At 49.5% G+C, this 27,299-nt stretch overlaps 1 protein-coding gene across 13 annotated transcripts in view; it reads left to right on the top strand.

Annotated features, from left to right (window-relative positions):
* The window catches only part of FHAD1 (forkhead associated phosphopeptide binding domain 1), a 130,677-nt gene that overhangs the window by 34,239 nt on the left and 69,139 nt on the right, over positions 1–27,299 (top strand). For 8 of the 13 annotated variants that reach the window (XM_046662089.1, XM_046662087.1, XM_046662084.1 and 5 more), the window contains 4 exons: positions 6,378–6,645; positions 15,668–15,777; positions 18,903–19,139; positions 23,331–23,454. In XM_046662089.1, the coding sequence (XP_046518045.1) occupies positions 6,378–6,645; positions 15,668–15,777; positions 18,903–19,139; positions 23,331–23,454 (739 nt within the window). Of the gene's footprint in view, positions 1–4,415; positions 4,591–5,698; positions 5,901–5,927; positions 6,117–6,377; positions 6,646–15,667; positions 15,778–18,902; positions 19,140–23,330; positions 23,455–27,299 lie in introns of those variants that run through there. The other 5 variants (XM_046662092.1, XM_046662093.1, XM_046662091.1 and 2 more) reach the window with 5 other exon arrangements.

The following is a 27,299-nucleotide window of genomic DNA, read 5'->3' as shown; positions in this document are numbered from 1 at the left end:
CCCTACTTTGAATTATGGCGATACCCCAGGAACTGTGGAGGTCAAGGCACCAGCAGCCGCCTCTGCTGGCTGTCGGCTCGAATGTCTGCCTTTTATAGTGTGTCCTGTCTTTCCGTGTCCACTGCCCCTCCAGGCTGTGGTCATTGTGCCTCCCTCCACCCTCACCCCACGCCACGGCCCTCCCAGTCCTTACAGTTGTGTGTTTACACGAGTCAGATTGAGTAAATAGGGGCTGGAAGTGGTCCCAAAGAACTCTCCTAGGAGTGGGCCACGTTAGTAGCGGCATAGGAATTTTGTACTATTTTTTTCTGGCAACTCAAAGTCTTTTTTTTTTAATTAAATAAGCTTTTCATTCTGGAATAATTTTAGACTTACATAAAAGTGGTAAAGACAGTACAGAGGGTTCCTGTCTACCCCCGTCCAGTTTTCCCATCACCATGGGACAATTTTCCAAACCAAGAAATCAACCTAGGTCCCTTATTATTAACTGAATGTCAGGAGCCCTGCCCCCTCCAGGGCACCGCATTACATTTCGTCATCGTGTCTTCTTAGTCTTCTCTGTGACAGCTTCTGTCTTTCCTTGGTTTCATGACCTCGACAGTCTTGAGGAGGACTGACCCAGTATTCTGGAGAATGTCCCCCAATCTGATTTTTCTGATGTTTTTCTCTTATTAGACTGGGGTTATGGCTTTCAGAAAGCATGCCACGAAGGTGGCATGTCCTTGTCACGTCGTGTCAGGAGGTCCTGGTACCCCCACGACATCCCTGGGGCTGTTGACTTCCTCACTTGGTTAAGCTTGTGTTTGCCAGGTTTCTCCACTATAAAGTTACTATTTTTCCCTTTCTGTATTTATTTGGGGGCAAGTCACTTAGTATAACCCTCCCTCAGAGGAGAGGAGAGGAAGGAGCAGGCGGTGGGCATTAAGCTCCACCTCCTGGAGGGGGGCGTATCTGCGTGTGCTAAGTTCTTCTACGAGGAAGAAGTCTTCTCCCCACTTATTTATTCACTCAGGCATGTATTTATATCTGCATGGACGTGTGTATACTTACTGTGTACTTCGGGTTATAATCCAGTCCTACATTATTGGTTTCATTGCCCCATTTATTCCAGGCTTGGCCCCCGGGAGCTCTTTCAGGTTGGTCCCTGTGTCCCTTGACTGCCCCTGACCTTTTGTTTTGGGCACTGCCTTACTTTCTGCTGCTACAACGTGCACCAGGCTGATCGTGTATTTTCTCTGCCGCAGCCCAAGCATCAAAGCCCTTTTTACCTACCCTCTGTTTGCCAATCGTTCAGTTCAGTTTGGTCAGCAAGCACCCCCGGTGAGTACCAGGCACTTTGCTGGGTGGTGCTGGGCATGGCCAGTGGTTGGCTGGTAAATGTTTACCGACTGGCTCTCTGAAAAAAGTAAAGTATGCGTGTATAGTAGAAGGTTTACTGATACCTTCTACTACAGTGTAGCACATTCTTTACAAATAATAATAAAATATACAATACTCTTTATTGTAAGTTCCATAAAGCCGAGTGATTCTCACAAAATGCTTTCATTGACTTTCACTGAACTTTCGTTTCCTCGGCCAACCCATCGTTGGAATTGACATACGCGAGTTCCCAACCTGAACATTGGTAGACGTTTTCGTTTGCATTTCCGAGTAAGACAAAACTGATATAAGAAAGACATGTGTTGGAAATTCACATGCTCATCAATGACATAACACCCTGGACAATAGTTTTCAAATACTGGAAGAACATTTCCTCAATTTTTTGTGCTATTCATAATGGAAGGGCTGCAGACACGACCCGCTTTTATACCATCTGCGTTATTAACATTTTCTCCATCGCCTTCTCAGGTGTGGACAGTCAGCAAAACAAAAACTCAAGCTCTGATTTATAGCGTTTCCTGATTTGTATGGTGCAGATACTCCCCTCATGGCCGATTTCAAGTTCCCAATGAAACCTCGCTGAGCACAGGGTTGGAAACAGGCATGTGGTGGCACGTAATTACACAGCCTTTCCAACACACAATAACCTCAAGCGCGTGGATAAAAATAAAATATAGTGAACTAATTAGGAAGGGGTGAGTTTTAAGTATTTATTACCTCTGTTTCTGACATAATTTACTTGTAAGTTTATGTAATTTAATTTTTATTAATGGCTGTGTTTATCAACCAAGCTCACAAAATTCCTGGACGTTTAATCACTGGCTCTTGTGAGCAGGTACCAGCTGGCCCCCGCAGTCATTTGGGAGAGCAGCGACTGTGCCACGGGACCTGCCCGGATGGGCCTCGGTCCTCTGAACTGCTTCCAGGGCGTGGCATGGGCCATACGCATAACACTTGCATCAGAGAGTTCTCGGTGTTCCTAGAAAATCCTGTGTCTGCGCAGCCCATGCAACATCCTGTGGTTTTTCACACCATCTATTTCTCATTTTCATTTTTAACCCAGGAAATCTCCTGTCCTTCACTAACCAGTCACCTAAGATCCTTTTGCAAGTAAGGAAAGCAAGTAGACGTCATGACTTCAGATAAGCTAGAAGTTCTAAGAGTACAAGTTTGAGACTCAAACAGCATCACCACTTCCTGGCTGTGGGACCTTGGGCAAGTCACTTAACCTCTCTGAGCTTCAGTTTCTTAATCCACAAATGGGACAGGAGGGGTGCCTCCCCCACTCCGAGATGATTCTGGCGATTAGATGAGACCACATATGTTAAGCACACAGCACAGACTCCGTGTCTACGTGGTAGTGCGTAGCCGTAGTAGGATCAGTAATCACTTGCAAACGGCAGAGCCCAGGACAGCTCTCCCAGAGCAAGGGCTACTTCCCCCGCCTCTACCAGCCTCGGGGCTTCTGGCGGAGTGCGTGTGTTCCCTAGGCACCCCGTGTGCAAACTACCCTGGTTTGTTCAGGGTGCCCTTTCAGCCTGCGCCCTTTACAGGATTAGAAACAGATAGCGAGAGAGAACACAAAGGACAAGGAGATAATCTGAAAAACACGGACGGTGATTTCCTGAGTAAATCATTGACCGGTGTTTGTTCAAGCTGATTTAACTCAGCCACGGGCTGTGGTCACAGTTAACCCAGCTGTTGACAACTTGCTATTTTAAAGACAGTGCGGAAGAAATCAGCAATATGACATATGCTCCCTCAAAAATGAAGGAACCAACCACACAACACACCATATGGTCAGCGAACAGAAGAAAGAAGGAAAGAAAGGAAGAAAGAGAAAAGGCATTTGCATGTATTTTTAAACTCGAGTTTCTGAGAACAGACCTGTGGGTGGCTGACCTTGACCCCGAGCGCCCTGTGCCTTCTAACGTAAGCCCAGCCCAGAGCTGGCGCCAATGGGAGTCTTTCCTTGTGTTTGCCACCCCCCTGCCTGCTTCTGTCTAGTTAACAGCAGCAATTTCTGAGAAAACCCTGACCTTGCGTAGGAGAGAGCAGCCCTGCTAACTAGAGAAAACCAGCTTTAACCACCCTCAAATCAACAAGCTTCAGAAGAAAACACAAAACTTTACTTTTTACTTTTGAACCCAAGGCTGATTTGGAGTCTGGGCTGCATTCACACATCTTTGGCATCTTCCCCTTGGGGCCCCTGTCGTCAGGTCTCCCTGTGCTGCCAGCAACAGAAACCAGCTCTAGCCGGCCTCCTGAGGTTGAGCAGCTCAGGATGCCGCCCAGGCCGGGGTGAAAAGCCAGTTTCCCTATTGGCACCTCCATGTTCACAGCTGCGTGGTCACAGCAGCCAAGAGGTGGAAACAACCTAAGCATCCATCACGGCTGATGGATAAGCAAAATGTGGGGCATCCGTATAATGGAATATTATTCAGCCTTAAAAAGGAAGGGAATTCTGACACGTGCTACAACTTGGGTGAACTTTGAGGAGATTATGCTCAGTGAAACAAGCCAGTCACAAAAAAGACAAGTACTGTTTGATCCCACTAAGGTGAGGTACCAAGAATGGTCAGATTCATAGACATAGAAAGGGAATTGTGATCACTAGGGGATAGGGGAGAGAGAAATGGGGAGTTTAATGGGATAGAGTCTCAGTTTTGCAAGCTGAGGAAATACTGAGGTGCCGTCTCCAGCTATGGGAATGTATGTAACACTACTGTTCTGTACACTTAACAATGGTTAAGAGGTAAATTTTGTGTTACGTGTTATATACCACAATTTGGGGGAAATAAAAACACCTTCCTTGTCTCCATGTCTTGGCTCACCTCCCTCGGCCTGGCCACACCCCCAAGTCCCATCTGGTTGCTCAAGATCCTGGTGTCCAGCCAGTTTCCCTGGATCTCCTTGGCTCTGATTGGATCACATGCCCCACTGCTGAACCAATCACTATGGCTGGGGAATGTGATTGGCTGGTTGCTTAGCCCCACCCACAACAGGGGGCTGGGAGATTGGAAGGGAGCATTCCCCAAATCTTTACAGGAGCTGAGGGGGTCTGGCCTGCCCACCACAGAAGCGGAGCCCTTGAGGCACGAGACGTGACTGCTCTCTTTGGCGCCCTTGCAGTTAGCTGGCGGTGAGGCCCATTTACCTGAGCATCCCAACACGAGAGAGAATTCCTCCACCACTACCAGTAATCTCTAGGTTTGTTTTCTGGCAGGCTTGGGGAAAACACATTAGAATTTCCCTCTTCTCGCCTGCAGCCCATTCATTCAATAAATATTTATTAAACCAATGGGAAAAGGTTATAGAAATGATTGAGGCAAGACAGCCCAGAGGAGGGGAAGGGTCGGGACCAGACGGATGGAGAAGTTAGTGCAGGGCAGGAAAGTAAAGAAAGGAAGAAAGCACAGGTGGAGAGACAGACAGATGTTAGCGGTGGAGAGAAATTCGAAACTACACGGAAGGTAGCAGAGCTCCGGAACCCTGCCAAGTGCGTTCGTTCCTGGAACATTTCAAGTGGACCAGCATCATTATGGATGCTGGGCCAGACAACCCCAGGCAAATGGGGCTTGATTTCCCTGAACACATTCTCACTGACTCCAAGAGAGTCTTAGGGGGCATGCACAGGCTTCTGACTCGCTGGGGAAAGGCTGTAGCTAAGTGATTGACTGGTTCGGGAGCCTGAGCGAAGCCAGAGCCTTCCTCCTGAATGAAGTCCAGCTGCCGTTAGAGGGCGTTCTGGACGCCAGTGCTCCGGTCTTGGAAGCGTCCTGTCCTGTTTCTCATGATGTGTCTCTGGGCTTGTATTCTCCCCCAGTCTACAGAAAGAGAAATGACCCCGGGAAGAACAGATGGGTGACCCCACACAGGCGGCAAGTCTGTAAACTACCTTCTTCCTGGAAAAGTGCTGGTTTTTCTGCCAAGAGAATTGGGAGGGGAGGGGAGGGGAGGCAGAGACAGAGAGAGAGGAGAGTGAGAGCGGTCATCCGACCCTGACCCCAGCTCCCTCTCTGCCACTCCCTGAGTTGGGTAAATTCCTTGACCTCTTCAAGTCCTACTTGTAAAATAGGAGCAAGGAGACCTCCTCCCGTGAAGGGTGATTGTGAGGAAGAGAGAAGGAAAGTGCAGGAAGTCTCAGCACCCACTGAGGTCCTTGTTTAATCACTGGGCACAGGGGGGAGCCACCACTCAAGTTGTAAAGCAAGACAAAAGCCAGGTGTCGGCGCCTCTCGGCGTTTCTCCTCCGTCCTGGCGTCAGGTGGAATTTGATGTGTTCTCCAGTGACGGTAGCAACAGACGTCTTCCGCAGGGTCAGCGATGAAAGCTTCCCTCGACAACAGATATTTAGGGAGCCTCTGCTGGAATCATGATGGATGTCAAGGATCAAAAGTTCATGAGACGGTCGGGGTCCCTGCCACCCCAGAGCTCTTGGCTCTCGGGGGACAGATGGAGAGATGCAGCGTGGATGGAAAGAGAGCATGTGGCCCCCCGAGAGCTCGGCTTGAATCTCGGTGATTTGCTCATTCGTTCTTTCAACCAGTATCTGAGGGCCTACTCTGTATGTGCCAGGCATTGATTCTAGATGCTGAGGATACGGTGGTGAGCAAGATAGACAAAAAGCCCTTCTCCCCTTAGAGGTGGCATTCTAGCAGCTCAGCAGCTCACTACTACATCTGTGATGCGGGAAAGTCGCTCGGTCTTGCTCAGCCTCAGCCTCAGAGCATCAGGTGTGTCAAATGAGGTCATGCTGTAAACCTCTTGTCAGGGTGCCTGGCATGAAGGCTGCACAATAAATGTTGGTGTGATAGTGTGCAACGTGACCCATGGTAGGGACCACCATCTGAAACTTGGGGGGAATCTGGGAGGGCTTCCTGGAGGAAGTGACTTATATGCCAAGACCTAGGGCAGCAATTATGTGGCTGGGACAAAGGGGTGGAGACCACTGAGCTGATTGTAACCTCCTCTGACCCTCTTGTCTGCTCCTGCAGGTCCCCTTCCCTTGGATGAGGGGCCCAGCGCCTTGGCCAAGGCCCCAGCCACCTCGGGCCACACAGCAGCCGAACCAGTCACCCTCGCCACCACAGATGCCTTTCTACCCGGGCATCCGGCCAGCACCAGTGCAGAGGAGCTGGTCCCAGGGCTTCCCCAGGCCCACCGTGGTCCCATCTGCCTCTCACAAGCGGCCCGTGAGTGCTGGCGGGAAGATGTTCTCCTTCAGGGTGGATGGCACCCACAGGTCCCCGATCCTCAAGCAAGGTATGCACGGGGCTGCCGCTGGGGCTGGGGGGCCGGGTTATGGCCATGAGGATGGGTCTCGGGTTTTGCTTATTTTCCCTGATTCTAAAAGTAGAACACAATCAATTTTGAAAAAATTGAGGATAAACAGAAAGTAGGAAAACAGTTACAGATCAGCCATCACCCTCATCACCTGGTGATGACCTCTGTTGACTTTCTGGTGTGTGTCCATGGTAAGTGTGTGTGTGTGTGTGTGTCCATGGTGAGTGTGTGTGTCCAAATATATGACTGTGTAGCAGAATCTGAATTTACACACTTTGACTCAGATGTGCAGAAATATTGGCAACCGAAATCCCATTGCCTTGGGAGGTTTTTAAATATTTTATTCCCGTTTTACAGGCAGGAGCAGACTGGGGCTTAGTGAGGAAAATTGCTTCCCCAGACGTGCTACATGCAATCTAATTGAATCAAATGTTTTCTAGTCGAATTTAAGACTAGTTATCTCAGTGGCCGTCACTCACAGCCTGGTCACTTTGGGGACACACAGCCTTTAGGCTTTCCTTGCATTACCCTCTGCTCCCGCAGGCCTCATGGTATTTGGGGAGGAGCCTTTCTGTCTGTCACCATCCTCCCGGCCAGCCTCATGGGCAGAGCAGCCAGCTCGACTTAATCCCTGTCAGGATTCCCAGGTTTCCCCCATGACCTCGGGTGTGAAGGTCCTGTTCTCTGACCTCTGTGTCCTGGCTCCAGCTCCCTCTGAGCCCCCAGAGCTCTTGGTGGCTTCACAGCCTCTGCTGGTCTTGCTCAGGACCATTCACCTGGCCACCTCCCTCAGCCACCCAAGCAATAGTTATTATTGTGAAATAGACAAAGTGAGGAGAGAATTAAGTGTATGTCTACAGTTTACATCATCTCGTCACCGTCATCATCACTGTGAAATGAACCCTCATGTTCCTACCACCCAAGTTAAGAAATTACTCAGCTGTTTCCCCCCAACATTTTACCATGAAAAATTTCAAACGTGCAGCAAAGTAAAAAGATTTTACAGACAAACCTCACCTAATTCTACCATTAACATTTTGCTGTGATCTTTATTACATATTTGTTTATCCATCTGTCTATTCATTCATTAGTCCATTTTTTTGGTGCATTTCAAAATAAACTGCACACATCTGTAGTCTTCCCCCTAAATATCGTAGCATATATCCCATTAACTAGAGTTCAATAGTTTTTGTCTTTTGATGTAAAATTAACACGCAATGTGTATTAGTTGTTAATTGTTCAATAACAAATTCTCCTAAAACTTAGTGGCCTAAAGCAAAAAACAGAAAAAGCCCACACACATATTATGTTATACGGATTCTGTGGGTCAGGAATAAGGGAGCAACTTAGCAGGACGGCTGTGGCTCAGGGTCTCTCATTAAGGCTGCAGTCAAGCTGTTGGCCAGGGCTGCAGTTGTCTGAAGGCTTGACTGGGGATAGAAAATCTGCTTCCAAGATGGCGCACTCGCATGGCTCTGGGCAGGAGGCCTCAGGTCCTCGCCATGCAGACCTCTCCAGAGAGCTGCTGGGGTGTCTTCATGGAATGGCAGTGGCTCTCCCTGGGCAAGTGATCCAAGAGAGCAAGATGGAAACTGCAATGTCCCTTATGACCAAGCCTCAGAAGTCACTCTCTGTCATTTCCACGATATCCTATTGGTTACACAGGCCGGCTGTATCCAATATGGGAGAAGACTACACATGGCCTGAATACAGGAGGCAAGAAGTATTGGCAGTCATCTTGAAGGCTGCCTACCACAGTCTGCCCTCTGGTCCTCAATGACTCACCCCCCTCTCACATGTAAGATGCCCTCACCCTCTCCCAGGGTCCCCAGAAGTCTCACCCCACTACAGCGTCAGCCCACATTTCAGAATCTCATCATCTAATCAAGTCAGGGGCAGATGGGGCTCATGGGCCTAGTGCCTTAAGTTCAGCTCCTCCAGTACCCTTTCTAGCAACCTGAAGACCTGTGAGCTAGAGAGACAAGTTGTCCGTCCCTCACAACGTCCATTGGTGGGACAGACATAGCGTAACTGCTGGGGATACCACTCTTGTTCAAAACGGAGCAAAACAGGAGACACATGGGAGTCGCTGGTCCAAAGCAGTTCTGAAATCCTTCCGGGAAAATGTGGGACGTTCCTTCCTTAGGCTTCAGTCCTACTCTTGCCAGAGATGACTTTTCCAGGGCTCTTGGCTCTGCCCTCTGGCCCCTTAGTTCTGCCCCCAGAGTCATCCTGCCTCTTGCGTGAAAGGTATCACAGCTTGGTTTTATAGTCTGCTTCCTGCCTGTAGAAGCTTGGGGATCCAAAGGCTGCTTTTACTTCTCTGGGCCTCTGTCTCTGTCAGTCCAGGTCGGCAGCATTTCTCACTGGGTTCACCCTGTTAGGCCAAAGCTGTGCCCACAGGTTTCTTTGACACCAGCCTGTCTCTGCCTTGGGCTTCTGCCGAGACCACTGCGGGACAGTGCTCACGAGTTCCTGAGAAGCCTGAGCTTTGACCCAATGGTCCTCTGAGACACCGTTCTGGATCCTTCTGTGATCTTAACAAAGGGTTTTACAGTCACATGCTCAGCTTCATCTTTAGACCACGTTTTCCCGAGAGCGCCCTGGATTTGTTCTCTGCCCAGAACCTGTTTCTTCTGTTTCATTGGCCATCTGCAGAGGCGGGGAACTCCCGAGCCCACTCAAGTCCGGGCTCCTTTTGGTTTACCAGTGCTTCCTTCAGCCCCTTTCCCCCCCTCACGTTTCAGTGTAAGTAGCAAGAAGGAAGCAGGTGGCGCCTTCCAACGCTCCGCCCAGGAGTCTCTTGAGCTTGATCACCCAGCTCCTTAGGAACGTCATCTCCTTTCCTCATCACCACAGGCAGTGTGTCATGGAACTTGCTGCCACCACATAACAAGGATCCCATAACCCCAGGAACATTTTCCTCACTTTCCTGTGAGACTTCCCTCACTGCCTCCTCGAAGGCCAGTGGGCTCCTGCTGACAGACTCTTCAAGCTTTCACTAAGACTCTTGGCAGACGTCCTCCAGGTTGTGGCCACTGTCCCATCACAAACCACTCCACATTTTAGGATTATGTTAAGGTATCACCCCACTCCTGGTGCCAAAATCTGTATTAGCTATTTTTGCTGCCTAACAAATTACCCCAGGGCTTAAGGATCTAAAACGACAGTAAACATTTATTATCTCATGGTTTCTCCAGGTCAAGAATTTGGGAATGGCGTAGCTGGGTAGTTCTGGCTCAGACTTTCTCTTGAGGTTTTGGTCCTGATGCTGGCTGTGGCTGTGGTTACCTGAAGGCTGACCTGAAGCCAGAGGACCCATCTCCGGGATGGTTCTTCCACCTGGCTTTTGGTAGGAGGCCTCAGTTCCTCATAAGCTGTGGGCAGGAGGCCTCATTCTTCATCATGGGGACCTCCACACAGGCTGCTTGAGTGTCCTCATGACATGGCCACTGGCTCCTCCAGACAAGTGTCCTGGACGCAAAGCAGAAGCGGCAGTGTCTTTCATGGTCTAACCTCAGGAGTCACACTCTGCCGTTTCTGCAGTATCCTTGGTGACATAGATAAGCTCTAATATGGACTGAATTGTGTCCCCTCAAAATTCCTATGTTAAAGCCCTAAGCACGGTACCACAGAATGTGCCTGTAAGAGGTAAATAAATTAAGATTAGAGCATTAGGGTGGGCCCTAGTCTGATATGGCTGGTGTCCTTATAAGAAGAGAAACACCAGGGATGCTCACACACAGCGAAGAGGCCATGTGAAGACACAGCAAGAAGGCGGCCATCTGCAAGCCAAGGAGAGAGACCTCAGGAGCCAACCCTGCCGACACCTCCATCTTAGACTTCCAGCCTCCAGAACTGTGAGAAAAGAAATTTTTGATGTTTAAGCCACTCGGTCTATGGTGTTTTGTGATGGCCGCCAAGCCAACTGATACAAAGTCCATCCAGGATTGGAGAAGACAATATGAGGGTGTGAATACCGGGAAACAGGAAGCCCTGGGCCATCTTGGAGACTGGTTACCACTCAGTGGAAGGCACCCGTCCTGAGTGCGTGCTCCTGGCCCCAACAGTTGTGTACACCTGTGAGACCCAAATTCCTATCAAGATATGGAACATTGCCATCACCCCAGAGAGGTCCCTCATGTCCCTTCCTGGTCAATTCCCAGCCCCCAGGGGCAGTCACTCTGCCGAGTTCTTTTTCTGCCACGGCTGAGATATTCCTGTTCTGGAATCTCAAATAAACAGAATCATGTGGTCTGTGTTCTTTCCTGAAAGGCTGTTCTCACTCAGCATGATATTTCTGAGATTCATCCATTTCGTTATGTGTATCACGAGTTTGTTCCTTTTTATTGTTGAGAAATTCTGTTGTATGAACACATATACAGGTTTTTTATCCATTCTTTTCTCGTTGGACACGTGAGCTGTTTCTTTTTTTCCTTTCTTTTCTCTTTTTTACGCAGCCATTTTAATTTTTCCACTGTACCCAGTGGATCTTGCCACCTGTTTCTCAGGGCCAGGTGGAACTTGGGACCCTCTGAGGGCTGTACATTCTCCCTGGGAGGTGCAAGAGGAGTCGTCCGGCCTGGAGGTCCTCAGGTCTCCCTGGGCCTCATCACCACGGCCTCCCACCTGGGTCTCATCTGTCTCCACAGTTTCTCCCTCACTCCCTGGTGCTCACCTGTCCTCAGAAGGGTGCTCATCTTCCTGTTGGGGAGTCCCCTGATGTCAGAGACGGGCTCTCCTCTTCCGGGGTGGGGTCGGGGGCGGGCAGTCCCCTGATGTCAGGCTCTGGGCCTCTCTGCTCCATGCTTTGGAGTAAGCTCTGTGCTCCAGCCCTCCAGGCTGGCTCTTGATAGAAAACGCCTATTTCTGAGGGTTCTGAGAAAATCCATTCCTCTCTCAACACAGCTGGGCTCTTCAAATAAACTTGTTTTGCTCTTAGACTCCTGCCTTGCTTTAGATTTGAAAAAATCTGTTTGAAAACCCAACGCTAAGGACTTATTTGCTGAGGTCAGAGTTTCTCCATCTCGGCACTACGTTATAGGCCCGGGTCATTTTTTGTTGTGGGATCCATCCTGTACGTTGAGGGTGCTTGGCAGCATCCCCGGCCTCTGCCCACTAGATGCCGGTACTTAACGCCCCCTCAATTGTGATACACAAAAATGTGTCCAGACATCCCTAAATGTCCGCTGAGGGCAACATCGCCCTGCTAGAGTTAGTGTCCACCCTTCTCCTTCCACAGGCAATGAGACCTCAGCTCCAAGGATGAACCCTAATGGCATGAGCTCCCGGGAGGTGGAAGAGGACGAATTACTGAGAAGAGAAAATATATGGGGCGATTTTTAAAAATATTATCCTGATTTATATATATTTCTTCACAATAATGGGATAAATTGAACCTAACATCAGTAACCTGCTTTTTAAAATTCAATAATCTATCATGAACGTCTTCCTGCTTCAATAAATTTACTGCGTAACGGTTAAGAGCACAGGCTCCGAATCAAATAGGTTGGGTTCAAACCTTGACTCTACTGCTTACCAGCTGTGTGACCTTCAGCAAATGGCTTGACATCTCTGTGCCTCAGATCCCTCATTTATAAAATGGAGATAATAATAATAAGATCTAGCTCATGGGTTGTTATGAAGATGAAATAGGATCCCGCATGTAGGTACTGAGCACAGCACGTGATGGATGCTGAACATGCAATAAATACTGAATTTTAAAAATTAAATTGCTATCCACCCACGATTGTTATTTAAGCTGTATTTACAACTTACGACATGTCGAAATCCAGTCCACATCCTAAAGACACAGTTCAGGTACCCACACGCTCTCCCTGGTGAGGGCTGGTCACTAGCTGATAAGTAACAGGACAGCCAGACGGTTGTTAAAACTCTGACGTCGCTTCCCTGCCGTTTGACAAACAGCTGCTGCTCGGAACGTCTTCACGTGCCTCTGTCCCCACTGCTGCTGTCTGCTGCCCCCGCCTTCCTGGCCCTCCCTGGGGGTCCCCCGCCGGGACCTCCAAATGATCCAGCAGCTGGAGGCTTTGAACTGAGTTAAGCCACTTTGGTCATCCTGGCTGTAGCCAGTACACGCGTTTGGGGCGGATGAGGGTACCAGCTGCCCCTCCTGCCTGGGGAGAAGGAAAGCGGGTCTCAGATCCAATTCTGCCCCCACACAGACTGTAGTAAACACACCTTCAGCAGCAAAGGGACCCCAAACTGTCCTTCAGCCTGTGCTGCAGGTTTGATGAAGTCCAGGCTCTCTCTGTGCTCAGAGGGCTCCGCCATCGCCTGGCCGAGAAGGGCCACTCGAGGAGCCATGACAGGGTCACAGGGGCATCTGGAGTTATCCCTAGAGATGGCATCCGATGGCAGAGAGCTAACCCGAGACTGGACACCGGCCTAGTTAGGGTCAGACTTGGGGCCCTCCCTGGGCACGCAGGCCAGGGTGGGGCCTCCAGCACGTCAGCCGCCCCCGGGCCACACCTCCCTCCATTTGACGATCGGGAGCCCATTTCTAAGGTTCAGCATACCAGGTAACAGGCCACCTTTTCTCCCAATAAAAACCCATTCTTGGCCTTCAGTTTGCCGATTAGGAAAACCTCAGGTGTCGCAGCCCCTCTGGACTGTGGCCTGTCTGAGGTGATGCAGCCCGGCCACACCAGGCGTGGGGACCGCGGATTAGGGCAACTGACTGCCCCTAGGTTGGCAGTTAAATGACCTGCACACACAGAGCATCAAACAGCACCAGAGTAGGCTGAATACTTAAAAATGAGCCCCGGGCTGTGTGACAACCCTTAATGCACCCCAGGGGCCTCCAGAATTCGACTGGACGTTCAAGTCAAATCCTGCCCCACAAAAGGTTTTTTAGAAAAAAATCTCACTTCTCCTCTTTTCCTTTTATGAAAAGAAGAAAACAGTTATAGATGTTGACAGGCAGGAGGTATTAGGTTAAGAAGAGGGGAAACAAAAGGGAGAATCTTCTAGATCTGTGCTCACTGATTCAGTGGCTGCCAGCCACAGGTGCCTGCTGGGCACCTGAAATGAGGAAGTACATGCTCAGTGTTAATTAATTTATATTTTTAAACTCGATTTTGAAATTTATATGAAATTGATATCAAATTGAAACTTCAATTTGACGCTTGTTTCAGTAACTGGAAGATTTTGAGCATGAGGGGACGGTCACTGTGGCTGAAGGGTGTGCTCCTGGGGGAAGGTGGCTCGAGACCGTGTGAAAAGAGCAATGAGAAGTGACAGCCAGTGTCAGCAGGGAGGGTGCATGACCTGAGGTCTGGCCACACCAGGCGGTGTTTGACTTTGGGTGCGTTTGCCAACACAGGCAAAGCCACTCGGGCAGAACTCAGAGGGTTTTGTTCATTTCATCTTGGGAAGAGTTTCATTTGATCGGTTTGTTTTATTCCCTATGAGGAATGGATAAGAAGCCAATCTTAAAAAGATAAAATGATAAAAAGCCCAAGATCAAAAAGCGGGATCAGGGCCTTCCTGTGATCGCAGCCCATTCTGGAGTGTAGACAGCAGGTGCGCTTGGCTCTCCAGGCCATGTCCCATCGTCCAGCATGCAGGCCATGCTTTCCCCAGCCACCGTGGGCCATCGGCAGTGTCCACAGGTGATGCTGGGGCCCACAAACACGTTTGAGACCTGGGAGAAAAATCATTGGCTCTGAAATGCATAAATGGAAAATGCAGAATAGAAATGAATAAATGATTGAATAAATGCTCACGGGTGTGACAGTGTGTACTTAATTCATTGTTAATGTTGACACTCATTACTGTTTCATTACCTCGGAAGACAATTGGTTCAGTTTCTCACTGCACAAGAAGAGAAGAATGCACAATGATTGCCCGCAAATCATAGACAGTTGGAAATTTAAATATGCCTCTCAGAGCCAAGGGATCTCAAAAGCAGAGTTACAGAAATCCTTTCAAAAATTTCTACGCCACAAAAAAATGTATTCATTGATGTGTCAGTTGTGATATGTTTGATGTGATATTGAGTGGGACGCCCAAACATGACAACGCCAGCACCCCTGAAAGTCATAAACAGCCCTTGTAATATTGGGGGTAAATAGGGAAAAAATCAGGAAAACCTAAATGCCTAGTTACTAGTAACTAGTTACTAGTTACCCCCAACTGGGTCCTAGTTACGTATGTTTGGGCAAACTTGTGCAGTGGACTCTGGTGCTACCAGTAAAAAGAACACAGTGTAGCTACAAATGCTGACATGGGAAGATGTTTTTAATATCTTGTCAGGTGCAAAAGCAAACTGGAGAAAGATCTCTTTAATAGAAATCCACTTTGTGTTTTAAAGGTGTAATTGCAATAAAAATAGCTAGCATTTAGTGCTAGATGCTCTATATCAGGGGTCAGCAGACTTCTTCTGTAAAGAGCCAGATGGTAAATATTATAGGCTCTGTGGGCCATATGGTCTCTGTTGCAACTATGTCTCGAGTCTGCTTTTATGGCTGGAAGCTGCCATAGACAATATGTGAATGAATGACTGTGTCTGTGTTCCAATAAAACTTTATTTACAAAAACAGGCAGAGGGCCTTATTTGTCCCTAGGGTCGTAGTTTGCCAACTGCTGCTCTCCATCATTATTTCATCACTTCCTCAAATAGCCCTTTATAGCAGAGACTGTTAGTGTCGCTAAGTTATATATGTGGAAACTAAGCCTTAGAAAGAGGAAATGACCTGCCCAGGGTCATCGGCTCTCACGTGGCATAGGAAAAAGTCTAGAAAGAGACACATCAAAGTGAATCAGCTCGGTTAGCACTGGGGAAAGGAGTGAGGCAGCTCTTTCTAATACTTCTGTAATGCCTTCATTGCTGTTCAGTGAACATATACCCCCATTTGTGATGTTTTCATTGCATAAGATGTAAATCTCAGGGGGAAATGAATGTGAAGGTTAATCTGAAAATATTGAGGACCTTAGGGAAACTCACGCTCTCTCTGTGCTCTCTTATCTTGTGCGTTAGTGTGGACCAACGCCGTGGAACTGTCAGAACCATCCGTGGCTGAGGGAATTTCCGGGGCAGGACCCTCCCGGGAGATTTACATGGACCAGGACCTGGCCCAGGAGGATAAGGTGCGGGGTGTCGGGGGGAGGAGAGAACTACAGCAGCTAGCAGGACCATCGAGGCATTGCCGCCCCTGCTGCATGTTCTCTGTGGCCGGAAGTGCCTTTTCACTACTTCCGGGAAACCACCTCTTACTCCCAGGACATTCAACCAAAAGTTTGGTAACTGCTCATTTTATCCCAAAGAACAACATCTACAACCACACAACGTATTGAGCACCCACTATGTGCTGGATCATGTCCTGTACACTTGGCATTCCATTGTCTTGTTAATCCTCACTGTATTCAAAATAGATTTTATCACTCTCACTTTACAGATGGGGCAACTGGAGCTCAGAGAGAGTAAGTAACTTGCCCAAGGTTGCACAGCGTGAGGGGCAGAGTTGGGATTGAAACCTAGATCTGGTTAACTTCGAAGCTGGTACCTCTAATTCCCACACAGTTACCACTTGATCAACCACGAGTGACGGCACAGTGGTGGGGAAAACATTTCCTAGCAGAAAGAAGTGAGCACTGAAGTTAGAGAAAATTGAGTGAAGAAAGAGAGAGACTTGTTTAAGAACCAGAGAGGTTTAGGGAGTGAAACAGGAACAGGAGCCAGAACAGGTGAATTCAGGCGATCTGGGAACGGACCAGGTTGGATTCCTCCCCACTTAGACACAACCTGAAAATTAGCCTACAAGAAGCATCCAACATATCTTGCTGTCCTTGAGGACCAGGGCCCGAGTCGGCAGCACTTCTTAGGGTCGGTGAGCATTGGACCCCCCTGGGGTTCTTGGCAGACCCAGGAATCTGCAACTTCAGGGTGCAGGTGGTTCTGACACAGGTGTCCCGGGGCCAGATCTGAGAAGCGTGGCAGTAAGGTGAGGCGCCAGGCGGGGATGCTGTGTCAGCTATCTGCTGCTGTGTAACGAGCCACCCCAAGACTTAGTGGCTTAAAACAGCAGCTTATTATTTCCCAGGATCTACGGGTTGACCTAGATGTTGGTGTCCCCCAGCCTCACTCATGCTACTGCAGCCGGCTGGTGACTGGGAGGGGCGATGGTCTCATGTGACCTCATTCCTATGTCTGGGACCTCAGGCAGGAGGCCTGGAATGCTGGGCCTCTGCATGTGGATTTTCGTGCTGGGCCTCCTCACGGCACGGTGGTCTCAGGGTTCCCAGGGGGGCGGGACAGAAGCTGTACGGCCTCTTAAGAACTCGCCTGGAGGTTGCGACTTGCCCAGCATCACTTCTGCCACATTCTCTTGGTCAAAGCAAGTCACGGGTCCAGCCCCCAGTCAGGAGGTGGGGAAAATAGTCTTCACCACTTGGCGGCAGAAGCTGCAAAGTATTTGTAGCCATTTTTCAATCCACCTCAGTTGTTAAACTGGAGATATAAGGTAACCACATTTATAGTTCTTTCTATTTATGAGCCATTTATGTCCTGACTTGCCAGGACTCCTTCAAGTGCAAGTGACAATAAACAAATTAGCTTAAGCCAAAAAAAAAAAGCATTTATTGGCTCTACTTATTGGAAGATTTAAAGACCTGCTAGTTTCAGGCATGGCTCGATCCAGGAACTGAAAAGATGTCATCAGAACACTGCCGATCTCTCTCCTCTGTTTCCCTTGGAGCTTGGCTTTCTACAGCAGGCTGGCTTCATGTTTTGGAAAAGACAAACTCAAGCATACGAGCCTATACGTTTAAAATTCATGATCAAAAGGAAGCAAGACCATCTTCCTCTGTAATGCACCCATGAAATCTCTGAGAAAACTCTGATTGACCAGCCTGCACATGCTGGTCACATCCACATGGGGAGGTGGGACAGGAAGGAGCAGGGTACATGGTTTTCGGTCCTACCAAGACCACATGGAAGGGGGAGCCCTCCTTCAAGGAAGGGCAGAGGGTCCTCACCAGAAAGTCAGAAACCACAGCTGCACACCTCACTCCACATGCTTCTTTCTACTTCAGCACCCAGCACAGGGCCTGGCACAGAGTAGCTGCTCAATAAATGTTTATTGACTAAATAATTAATAAGCACCAGGCTGAGCATGGTGGCTTTGGGCCATTTAGAATTGGGTGCAACTGGCAAGCTGCCCAGGAGTACGGAATCTGTTGGATGCTGTCCCTTGAAATCTTCCCACAAGCATTCGAAGGACCCACAGAAAGACCCTGGCAGCAGTTGGCACTGCCAGACGGGCTTCTTCAGGACTCAAACGCTGTCCTTCCCCCGGTCAGGGAGCTGGAAGGTCAGGAGGCCAACTGGCCGGCTCCCAGGCAGTGAGCTTGCCTAGAAATTTCCCTTGACCTCCTTCCAGCCAGTGGAAACTGTGGGAAGAGCAGGATTCCCTGAAAAGCGGAAATTCTGGAGCTGCATCTGGAGAATTGTTTTTCGGTCTTTCTGACGTTTTATTGATGACTTCTGGTGAGAAGTTTGGGGGAATTTTTTCCCTTTTTGGGGAAACCTAACAAATTCCTCAGCTGCAGAGCGTTTTCTTTTGGAGGGATAGAGGACTGGGCTAATTGCACCTGTGGGTAAAATCTGCCAGCAGCCTTTTCTCCGGCCCAGAGTTCACAGGAGCCCGCACCATACGTCACCCTCCTGTCTCGAGTGCTTTCCACATCCAGTTACCTGGAACAAATTTTTATGTGAATAACCAAAAAAGGCAGGAAGTACCAGAAGAGTGGAAAGGGGAAAGAAACATTTCAGAATGTGCTAAATTTTTTCAGTTAAATAATAGCCCTCCTTATAGGCAGAATGTGGTCGCATAGAATGTCGTTTCCTCATTCCTTTCCTGGGCCCCTGTGTGCTAAGCTGAATGTTATAAATTAAAATAGTATACATAAACTCTCCAGCAACAGAAGTTCCCAAGGGGGATGGTTGTTCTCAATATGGAAGTGTAATTTTCGGGGAAAGGAGAGTTTTGGTACCGTTATAGGAGTCTATGCACAAGCACATCATTTTAACCAAACTCCTGTCTCCGAGAGGTTTTTCCAAGTGAGGAAGACAGCCTTGAAAGTCTGCCCATCTCTCCCTGCCCACCATCACCTTCCCAAAAGAATTACACCGCATTTTCCTCCTTTTTTTGTGATGGGCTCAGCCTTGTACCCAGACCCACACCGAGTAAACTTCCCGTCTGGCCTCCACCCAGGACGAAATCATTCTGCTGCTGGGAAAAGAGGTCAGCCGTCTCTCGGATTGCGAGCTTCAATCCAAGTACAAAGACTCTGTGATTGCAAGCCTGCAGCACGAAGTGGCCAACCTGAGTCAGAAGCTGTCGGAGACGAGCACGTCCAGGCAGAGCGAGAGGATGATGTCGCAGAAGTTCCAGGTTCTGGATGAAGACATCGACTCCCAGCAGAGAGAGATCCAGAGCTTGAAAAGCCAGGTAGGACTCGGGGACAAGTCGGTGGGGGCCTTAGAGTCTCGACAAGGGGTGACAGCTCTCAGGTAGAGCCCGGGGAGCACAGAGGGAGCCGCCAGATGGTTAGAATGGGGGTAGTCTTCATAGCATGCTGGATAAGAGCGCACATCCCAGGAATGAGAGTTGTGGCAAGTTCCTAGCCTCGTAGAAACAGGAGCGACTTTCATTAAGCGCGGACCAGGTGCAGGCACTGGGGCATGCACTTTAGATGCATCAGCCTGTCTGAACCTCACAATCCTCTGACACGCCCCATTTTACCGATGAAGAGACTGAGGCAGGCTCAGAGACACCCGGGGACTTGTGATAGCTTGCACAGCAAGTCAGAGGTGGCCGTGCAATTTGGACTCAGGTCTGCCTCCCTGCACACCACGAGCTCTCACCCCACTTCACATTTCCACCCAACTCTGCCACTTTGGTGACCTCCTGCACCCAGCCCCAGCCAGAAGGAGCTGTGGACAGCCCACTAGAGAGGGGAGAAGGAACCCCCAGTGTTCTGAACACTGAGGCCTTCACTGAACGCTGAAGGCAGCCGCGGGCCTGCTTATGAGGAATTTCATCCAACAAAGATTCTCCACCCATAATTTCTCGATTACCAGTCATGTTCCTTTCTTTTGAAACTAGATCCAGTTTTTTTAAAGAATGAATTTAAAATTGCCCATTGATCTTATACCTAAATTATATCTCAATAAAGTTGATAAAAAAAGAAATTGGCCACTGATGAATTTTGGCCTCAGTGCATAATGCTGCTTAAAACTGTAGTCGTGCTCGAGGCCTCGGTGCGCTGGTTCCCCATTCCCTGCCTCTCCTTCTGTAACCAATTCAAGGTGCACAGTCTCAGCCCTAGAAATGGTGGCCTAGAATAGGACATAGATTGTGCTTGATGAACCTAGAAGATTCTACAAGGAGACTGTGAGCTCCGTGAGGGCAAAGACTGAGCCAAGTTACCTTCCAGAACTCTGATAGGACCGTGTCTGTTTGTTCATTCATTCATCCATCCATCCATCCATCCATCCATTCATCCATCCGTCCATTCATTCATCCATCCATCCATCCATCCATCCCTCCCTCCATCCATTTATCCATCCATCCATTCATCCACCCATCCGTTTGTTCGTTCATTCAGATAAATACCTGTGGGGTGCCTGCCTTGTGCCACCCCCTCTTCCAAGCTCTGGGAATTCAGCAGACAACAAGGCAGACATGATCCTTCCCCTGGTTACGTTCCAATGAGGGAAACAGAATAAACAAGTAAACAAATATATGCTCTTATATTTAAACGAACAGATGACTGTGCCTCAGACCTGTTTTTGAAAAAACCATGAAAGTAGCAGGTCCTACAGGAAACACTACTGCAAAAAGCCACCTTAACGTGCAGCTGACTCATTGACGAACATCTTTTTCTTGTTCTGAACCCGATTTTGCCATTGGATGGAGAAATATCCCTTCTAGTTATTCTCCCATTTCAGAGCTTTCCTGAGCAAAAGTGACCTGTCTTATCCGGGTACGTGGACGAGGATGAATAATTCCCACATGTCTTTTTTTTTTAGTTGAAAGGTATTTGACATGTAATATTATATGATTCCCATATATCTCTGAGTGTCAGCAGGTCACAGTTTGAGTGTTGTTTAAAGTGGCTAGTGATACCTGGAAGCATGTTTTGGTTTTTTTAAGGAAGATTAGCTCTGAGCTAACATCTGCCAATCCTCCTCTTTTTTTGCTGAGGAAGACTGGCCCTGAGCTCACATCTGTGCCCATCGTCCTCTACTTTATACATGGGACGCCTACCACAGCATGGCATGCCAAGCGGTGCCATGTCCACACCCGGGATCCGAACTGGTGAATACCGGGCGGGCCGCCGAAGCCGAACATGCGCACTTAACTGCTGCACCACCGGGCCGGCCCCTGGAAACATGTTTTTTTTTTTTTTTTTACAAAGAAATTATCTAGAAATAATTCCACTGATTCGTCATCCTGTTGCCTCCTCCCACTTTTGATCTTCACTCATAACTGAAAGAGAATATTTTCTAACAAGGCATAGCTGAACCAAAGGCTGCAGTTGGTTTGAACCCCAATCGAGTTTCATCTGCTCACATTTTAGTTTCTTAAATATTCTATCGCCTGCAGAACATTCAGCCAGAAGTGTAAGCCATGTGGCAGGTTGATTACTTTGTATGATCTCCCGGTCCCCCTGAAAGTGTGTGCATCATGATTTGCTCTCAAGGGTCTTTGATCCGATACAGTATCTCTAGGAAATGCTTCGCTCCGTGCACGCTTGTGCATCTGTCGGAACGAGCGGCTTGTGCATCTGTCGGAACGAGCGGCCGCATTATTATCTGGAAGCCATCGTTCCTCTGTGCGGTTAACTCTCTTATGATTCAGTGCCCATTTTATGACGCAGTACAACAGACAGTAAACTTCCTGGGCTTTGTACCAATTGTAGACAATATGGATATTTGTTTTGGTAGTGAAAGAAATGAAGAGGTTTGACGACTATTTGGAGTTTCCCCACAATCCGAAATAGTACGACTCTAATGCTTGGATTGAAATATTTTATATCCGTCAGAAGCACTGGAGTCTGAGGGGCAGGAGCGTATATTTTCCCATCCCTTCTGGAAGTTTGTCTCTTTGTGTTGTGCCTCTGGTATCATGCAAATAAAAGTATTAAGCTGAGAAGAGCTAGAAACATTTTTTAAAAATTATTCCAAGTAGCTTTTATGGGAAAATTGCAGTTCCCTCACAGAGAAGAGTGAAAGAATTTTTTTCACTCAAGGTTTCCAAAGCACAAACATGCAGAAAGGATAGCCTTGAGGAAGGTGGGGGACAGAGTGACCCGTGTCCCCCCACCTTCTGGCATATACACCCTCCCCAAGGTCTCAGATGCCCCAGGGAAGAAGAAAGTGTAACCACCCCAAATGTCATAGAGTCTGAACCATGATGGTGCATGAAATGAGTCAGAAAACTTGTGAAACCTTGATGCTTCTGTCATTCTACCAGAGTAATAATGCCAGATTTGTGGGGGACAGACGCCAAGCGCAAAGACCATGAGCGCCAGCTGGCGGCGAGGCCCCCTGCGCCCTCACTCACATGACCAGAGCATGCCCCCCCCAAGTCGTTTTTATGCCATGCTTACAACGTGCTGTGGCGGTTAACAGGGATTCCTGGATGTCCTCTTAATAACAGCTGCACCGGTGTTTACTGAGCCCAGACAAGGCTTACAAATGTACACAAAAATATTGCCAATCGGCCGTCCCAGAGACAAGCTGAAGCTAGAACGGCTGTGGGCAGACAGGTGCAGGACAGTCACAGCGAGCCTTGTACACCGTGTGCCGGGCACGATCCGAGCGCCTGTGCATACCCTAACGTATTCAAACGCTTTCACAATCCTGCTGACTGGACCACCGTCACCTCGTTTAAAGAATGAAAAAAATGAAACAGCACGTGGTGTCCTCCCCATGTTCACACAGCCGGGAAGCGCCTCAGTCCGGCTCCCGGCTCCATGCCACGCCTCCCAGCCTCCAGCTTCTAATGCTGGTTCCTGGAGCCATCTGGTGAGGCGGAAAGAACTGGAACCAGACACCTAAAGACCCCTAACTGGCCACGTGTCCCTGAGCAAGTGACCTCGCCTTTCTGAGCCTCAGTTTGCTCGCTTACAGAATGGGAACATTGATCGGACCATCAGCCTTCACTGTGCTGTGAGGAGCTGTTGAAGAAGCAGCCACTGAACTGGCTCTGTGAGCTCTCGAGTGTTCCATGAGATGTAAGCTGTTGCTTAGAGGGAGTTAATTTTATAACTTTGAACTTTGCTCTGCGTCCAGCCAGTGCTGGATGATGTGGAACCAAGAGCTGGTCTATTTATGGCTGAAAGTCCAAAAGTCCTAGGAAGGCACATTAAGGTACCAGACAGCCCCGGGGCAGCTGCGCCTGAGGCCCTGTGCGGACACAAAGATAAGGTTGGAGCTTTGATTCCCTGTGAAATGGTAGTCACTGAGTGGCAGGCTCTCTCCTGGCCCTTCCACTAGTCAAATCGAGAAAGCTTGTCCCCAACACCCCAACCCAAGGTCATCTGACTCTGTTGGTCCAACCTTCGAGAAGTACCAGTGTGTCTTGCAGACCTGGGCCGGCCCCCCTCTGACTGTGTGTTGCCTCCACCCCCAGATCAGTGCTCTGCAGAAAGGCTACAGCCAGGTGCTGTGCCAGAGCCTGTCCGAGAGGAACTCAGAAATCACGACCCTGAAGAGCGAGGGTGAGAACTTAAGGAGAGACAACGCCATCTCGTCAGGTGAGCTCCTTCTGGACTTGGGCCTGAGAGCCGCCGCCCTCCCCCTCCTTCCAGCACCACAGCAGCCATCACCAATCAATCACTGCCCCCTTGCTCCCTGAGCTGGCTGCAGCCTCGGGGATCTTCTCAGCAGCCTGTGGGCAGCCAGTGTCAGTGAATGAGAGTTTGCCCTCAAGAGTTTATTGCCATCCACTTCCCGGGGCAGGGCCTGATCGCTTCTTGAGTGACTTCTCTCTTAGCTAGAAGGGCTGCTGAGCACCAGCCTCACCAGGGAGAGCACAGGACACTGTGTGGCTTGGGCGGTTCCAGAAGCCAGCTTGCATGAGTGCCAACTGGAATGTGGACAAAATGGGGGCACCATCTGTCATCTGACCTCTGTCACCCTGGTGCACTTGGGCCCGAGTGAAAACATTTTCTAACTGACCAACAGAGGTCATTGCACACTGAAGGACCTGGGCAGCAAGGGGCAGCCAGCACATGGTCCAGGGCACTGCTGCCATTGGCCTGGATTCCCTCATTCATTCAGGCTGTTTTGGAGCACCTGCCGGTGCCAGGCCCTGTTCTGGGCGCTGGGGGGAGAGCCCCGAGCAAAACAGATCCCTACACTCACAGGGCTGACATCTGCAAGCCGGTGACAGACAGTGACAAGTGGACAGTTGAATAAACAAGCCCATTTCAGAGAGCAGTCTGGGCAGTGAGGTGGCAGAATGCCGCAGGGGGTGGGGCGGAGGGAGAATAGCGTGGTGGGTGGGTGGAAGAGGTCTCTGACGAGGTGAAGGAAGAGCAAGCAAGGAGGCCGGAGGGAACGGTGTTCCAGGCAGAGAGGGTGCAGGTGCAAAGGCCCTGAGGCTGGAGCAAGCTGGCTGTGAGGAAGGAGCTGAAGGCCAGAGGGCTGGAGCGAACAGGGGCCTGTGGGGCTGGGTATGGTCAGAGGGGGATGCCAGTGCTAGATCACAGGGAGAGGTCTGGGTTTTATTCTCAGGGTGGTGGGAAGCCATTGGGGTTTTTTAAAGCAGGAAATGACGTGTTTAGAGACCTGGAGAGGATGGGGCACTAACAAGAAAGAGAGGATGGAGAGAAGCAGGCAATGGGGAGCAGGAGGCGAGTCTGGGTTGGGCACACTGCTCTTAAAGTACTCGCTACATTATAGGAAACCTGTCCACAGCTGTAAAAGCTGAGCGTCACGTGTAGCCACATGTGAATCACTGTCTCTATATAAGTCCACCTGCTGTGCCCTGGGCCAGCCTGACCACTGGCTTTTCCTCTGCCTCACTCTTTACACCCCCCCCATTCCTCGCCAACCCAGGCCTCTGCTTATGCTTCTCTCTAACTGGGAGTGTCCTCAGCTATTTGCTGAGCATCTCCCATGGGCCAGGCACTGCTCTGGGTACCAGGAACATAAGGATGAACTCGCTGGGCCCTTGCCTTCCTCCTCTGTGTCTGCCCATCAAATCTCATCCAAGCTTCTACCCTGTCTCAATACCTCTTCCTCCACTCAGGGAGTCAGACAGACCTGGGCTGGAGTAACACTTGGGATGGGCTGGAAAGTGTGGTCCTCGACCAGCAGCATCCACATTCTGTGGGTCCTTGTGAGACATGCAGAGTCTCAGGCCCCAGCCCAGACCTCCTGAGTCAGCATCTGCACTTTATCAAGATCCCAGTTGTTCTGTATGCAAATCAAGTTGGAGAAACACCGCTGGGTTATGCTGCAGTAACAAATAGCCCCCAGGCCTCAGTGGTTCACAGTAAGCAGGCTCATCTCCTGCCTCCACCTCGTGTCCATCATGCATCAGCAGAGGCTGTGCTCGTTGTCACCACTCAGGGACCAGGCTAACCGAGGCCATCACAACACCTGCTTCCAAGATGAGAAAGGCAGGGAAAACAAACAGGGCAGAGGGAGTAAAAGGGACTGGGTTTACTCTCCTGCCAGAAACAGTGAAAAATGAAAAAGAGAAAAAACACCTGAAACAATGGTTTTCATATATTGGGTCCCAAGCAGCACATGACAGTGATCCGGGAGAGAGGGAATCAAACAAGATGAGCCCTACAATGGCCCGTGCTTACTGCCTGGAGAGAGGCTGCAGGCCAGCACAGGGAGGGGACCAGGCAGAGCCCAGCGTGCCCCCCAATTAAGGGGATGGAGTTGGAGGGGCCAACACAAGAGAGTTTGCTGGGTAGAGTAAATGGGGGGAGAGGGCTGCACTGCACAGAGAGCGCCCCAGATCTAGTCTTCAGCTGAGTACTGATCAGCACGTGTATGTGGGCAGGGAAAGAACCCCGACAGGAGCAGAGGGAACAATCCAGAAGCTCACACAAGAGCCAAGAACAGTTCATGTTCCCACCATCCAGGATGGAGAAGCCTCGTAATCTGGTAGAGACTCAAAAAGGTCTTGCCTCAGCCACGCGGCCAAATTAATTCTCGAGTAAAGATTGTTCTGGTCCCACCAAACAAAGCTTGAAGGCAAGCCCCAGAGGGGTCAACCCATGTGCAAGTAACTGAGCTGTGTCCTGGGCCACACTCATGTTCAAAATGAAATTCTGGATCATATTGCTCCTTATTTCACATACCTTCTTGATTGATACGTACCAATAAAACTGGGCCCTCATGTTCCTCCAAGAAAAGAACCGTTTGAGATGACCCAGTACCCCTGCACTAGGCCCCTGCCTTCCCACTTTTCCTCAATATGATAAGACAATAGGTATTAGTTATCTATCACTGCATTAAAAGTTATCCCAAAGTTTAGTGGATAAAACACCAACCAATATTTATTATCTCACCCAGTTGCTGGAGTGGAATTTGGGAGCGACTTAATTCTGGCTCGGGGTCTTTCATGAGTTGCAGCCAAGATGTCAACTGGGGCAGCAGCTGTGTCGTCTAAAGCCTCAATGGGAGCCAAAGGACCCCCTTCCAGAAAGGCTCACTCATTTGGCTGTTGGCTGGAGGCCTCAGTTCCTCACCACGTGGGCCTCTCCTAGGGGTGTCTTGAGTGTCCTCACAACATGGTGGTTGGCTTCCCCCAACGAGCGATCCAAGAGGAAGCTGCAGTGTCTTTTATGACTCAGTGGGAGGTTACATTCCATCCTTTCCACAATATCCTGTTGGTTACATACATCAGCCCTAGTTAGGGTGGGAGGGGCTACACAGGGTGTGAATTCCAGGAGGCAGGGAGCACCGGGGCTGTTCTGGAAGCTGACTACCACAAAAAAGAATAGGTGCCATATAACAAACACCGTAAGTTAGCCACTCTCCTGTGCTCTTTACATGCATCATCTCATTTAACCCTGACAGCACCTCTATGGGTGGATAAAGTGGGAGGTAAGATAACTTGTCCACAACCTCCAAGCTAATAAGTGGTGGAGACGGGGTCCAAACTCAGACAAGTGTGAATCCAGCATCCAATCAGTAGTCTCCAATAGTCCCTCTGCCTCGAGCCCATCTCTTGGCCGCTGGAGGAGAGCTCCTGGTCCTTCCTGATGTGGATTAAGGCTGCCCCAGCTAGAGAAGCCGGAGGTGACCTGGCCTACATGCCAAACTATACGACCCAGTGGACTTTTTTTATGGTATGAATTAGGACCGCCCCAGGGAGAGAAGCCCAGGGCATCCTCACCTACATGCCGATCTATATGGCCAGATTCGTATCTAAAGTTATATGACCGCACAATAACCAGACCCCATCTGCACTGAAATCATTTAATGACTTTTTACATCATCTTTTCTTTTCTCCAGTAAAAATAAGTCACGTACCCATGCCTTATAAAATTAGCCCTAACCCTCAACTCGGGGCAGCAGCAGGAGCTCTGCCTGCCCATGGGTCCTGTCCCCATGCCAGCGGGGGCAGCAGCAG

This window comes from Equus quagga, chromosome 5, assembly GCF_021613505.1.
Source record: "Equus quagga isolate Etosha38 chromosome 5, UCLA_HA_Equagga_1.0, whole genome shotgun sequence".
NCBI classification, from domain to species: Eukaryota; Metazoa; Chordata; class Mammalia; order Perissodactyla; family Equidae; genus Equus; species Equus quagga.
This window is presented reverse-complemented; position numbering and strand designations above follow the sequence as displayed.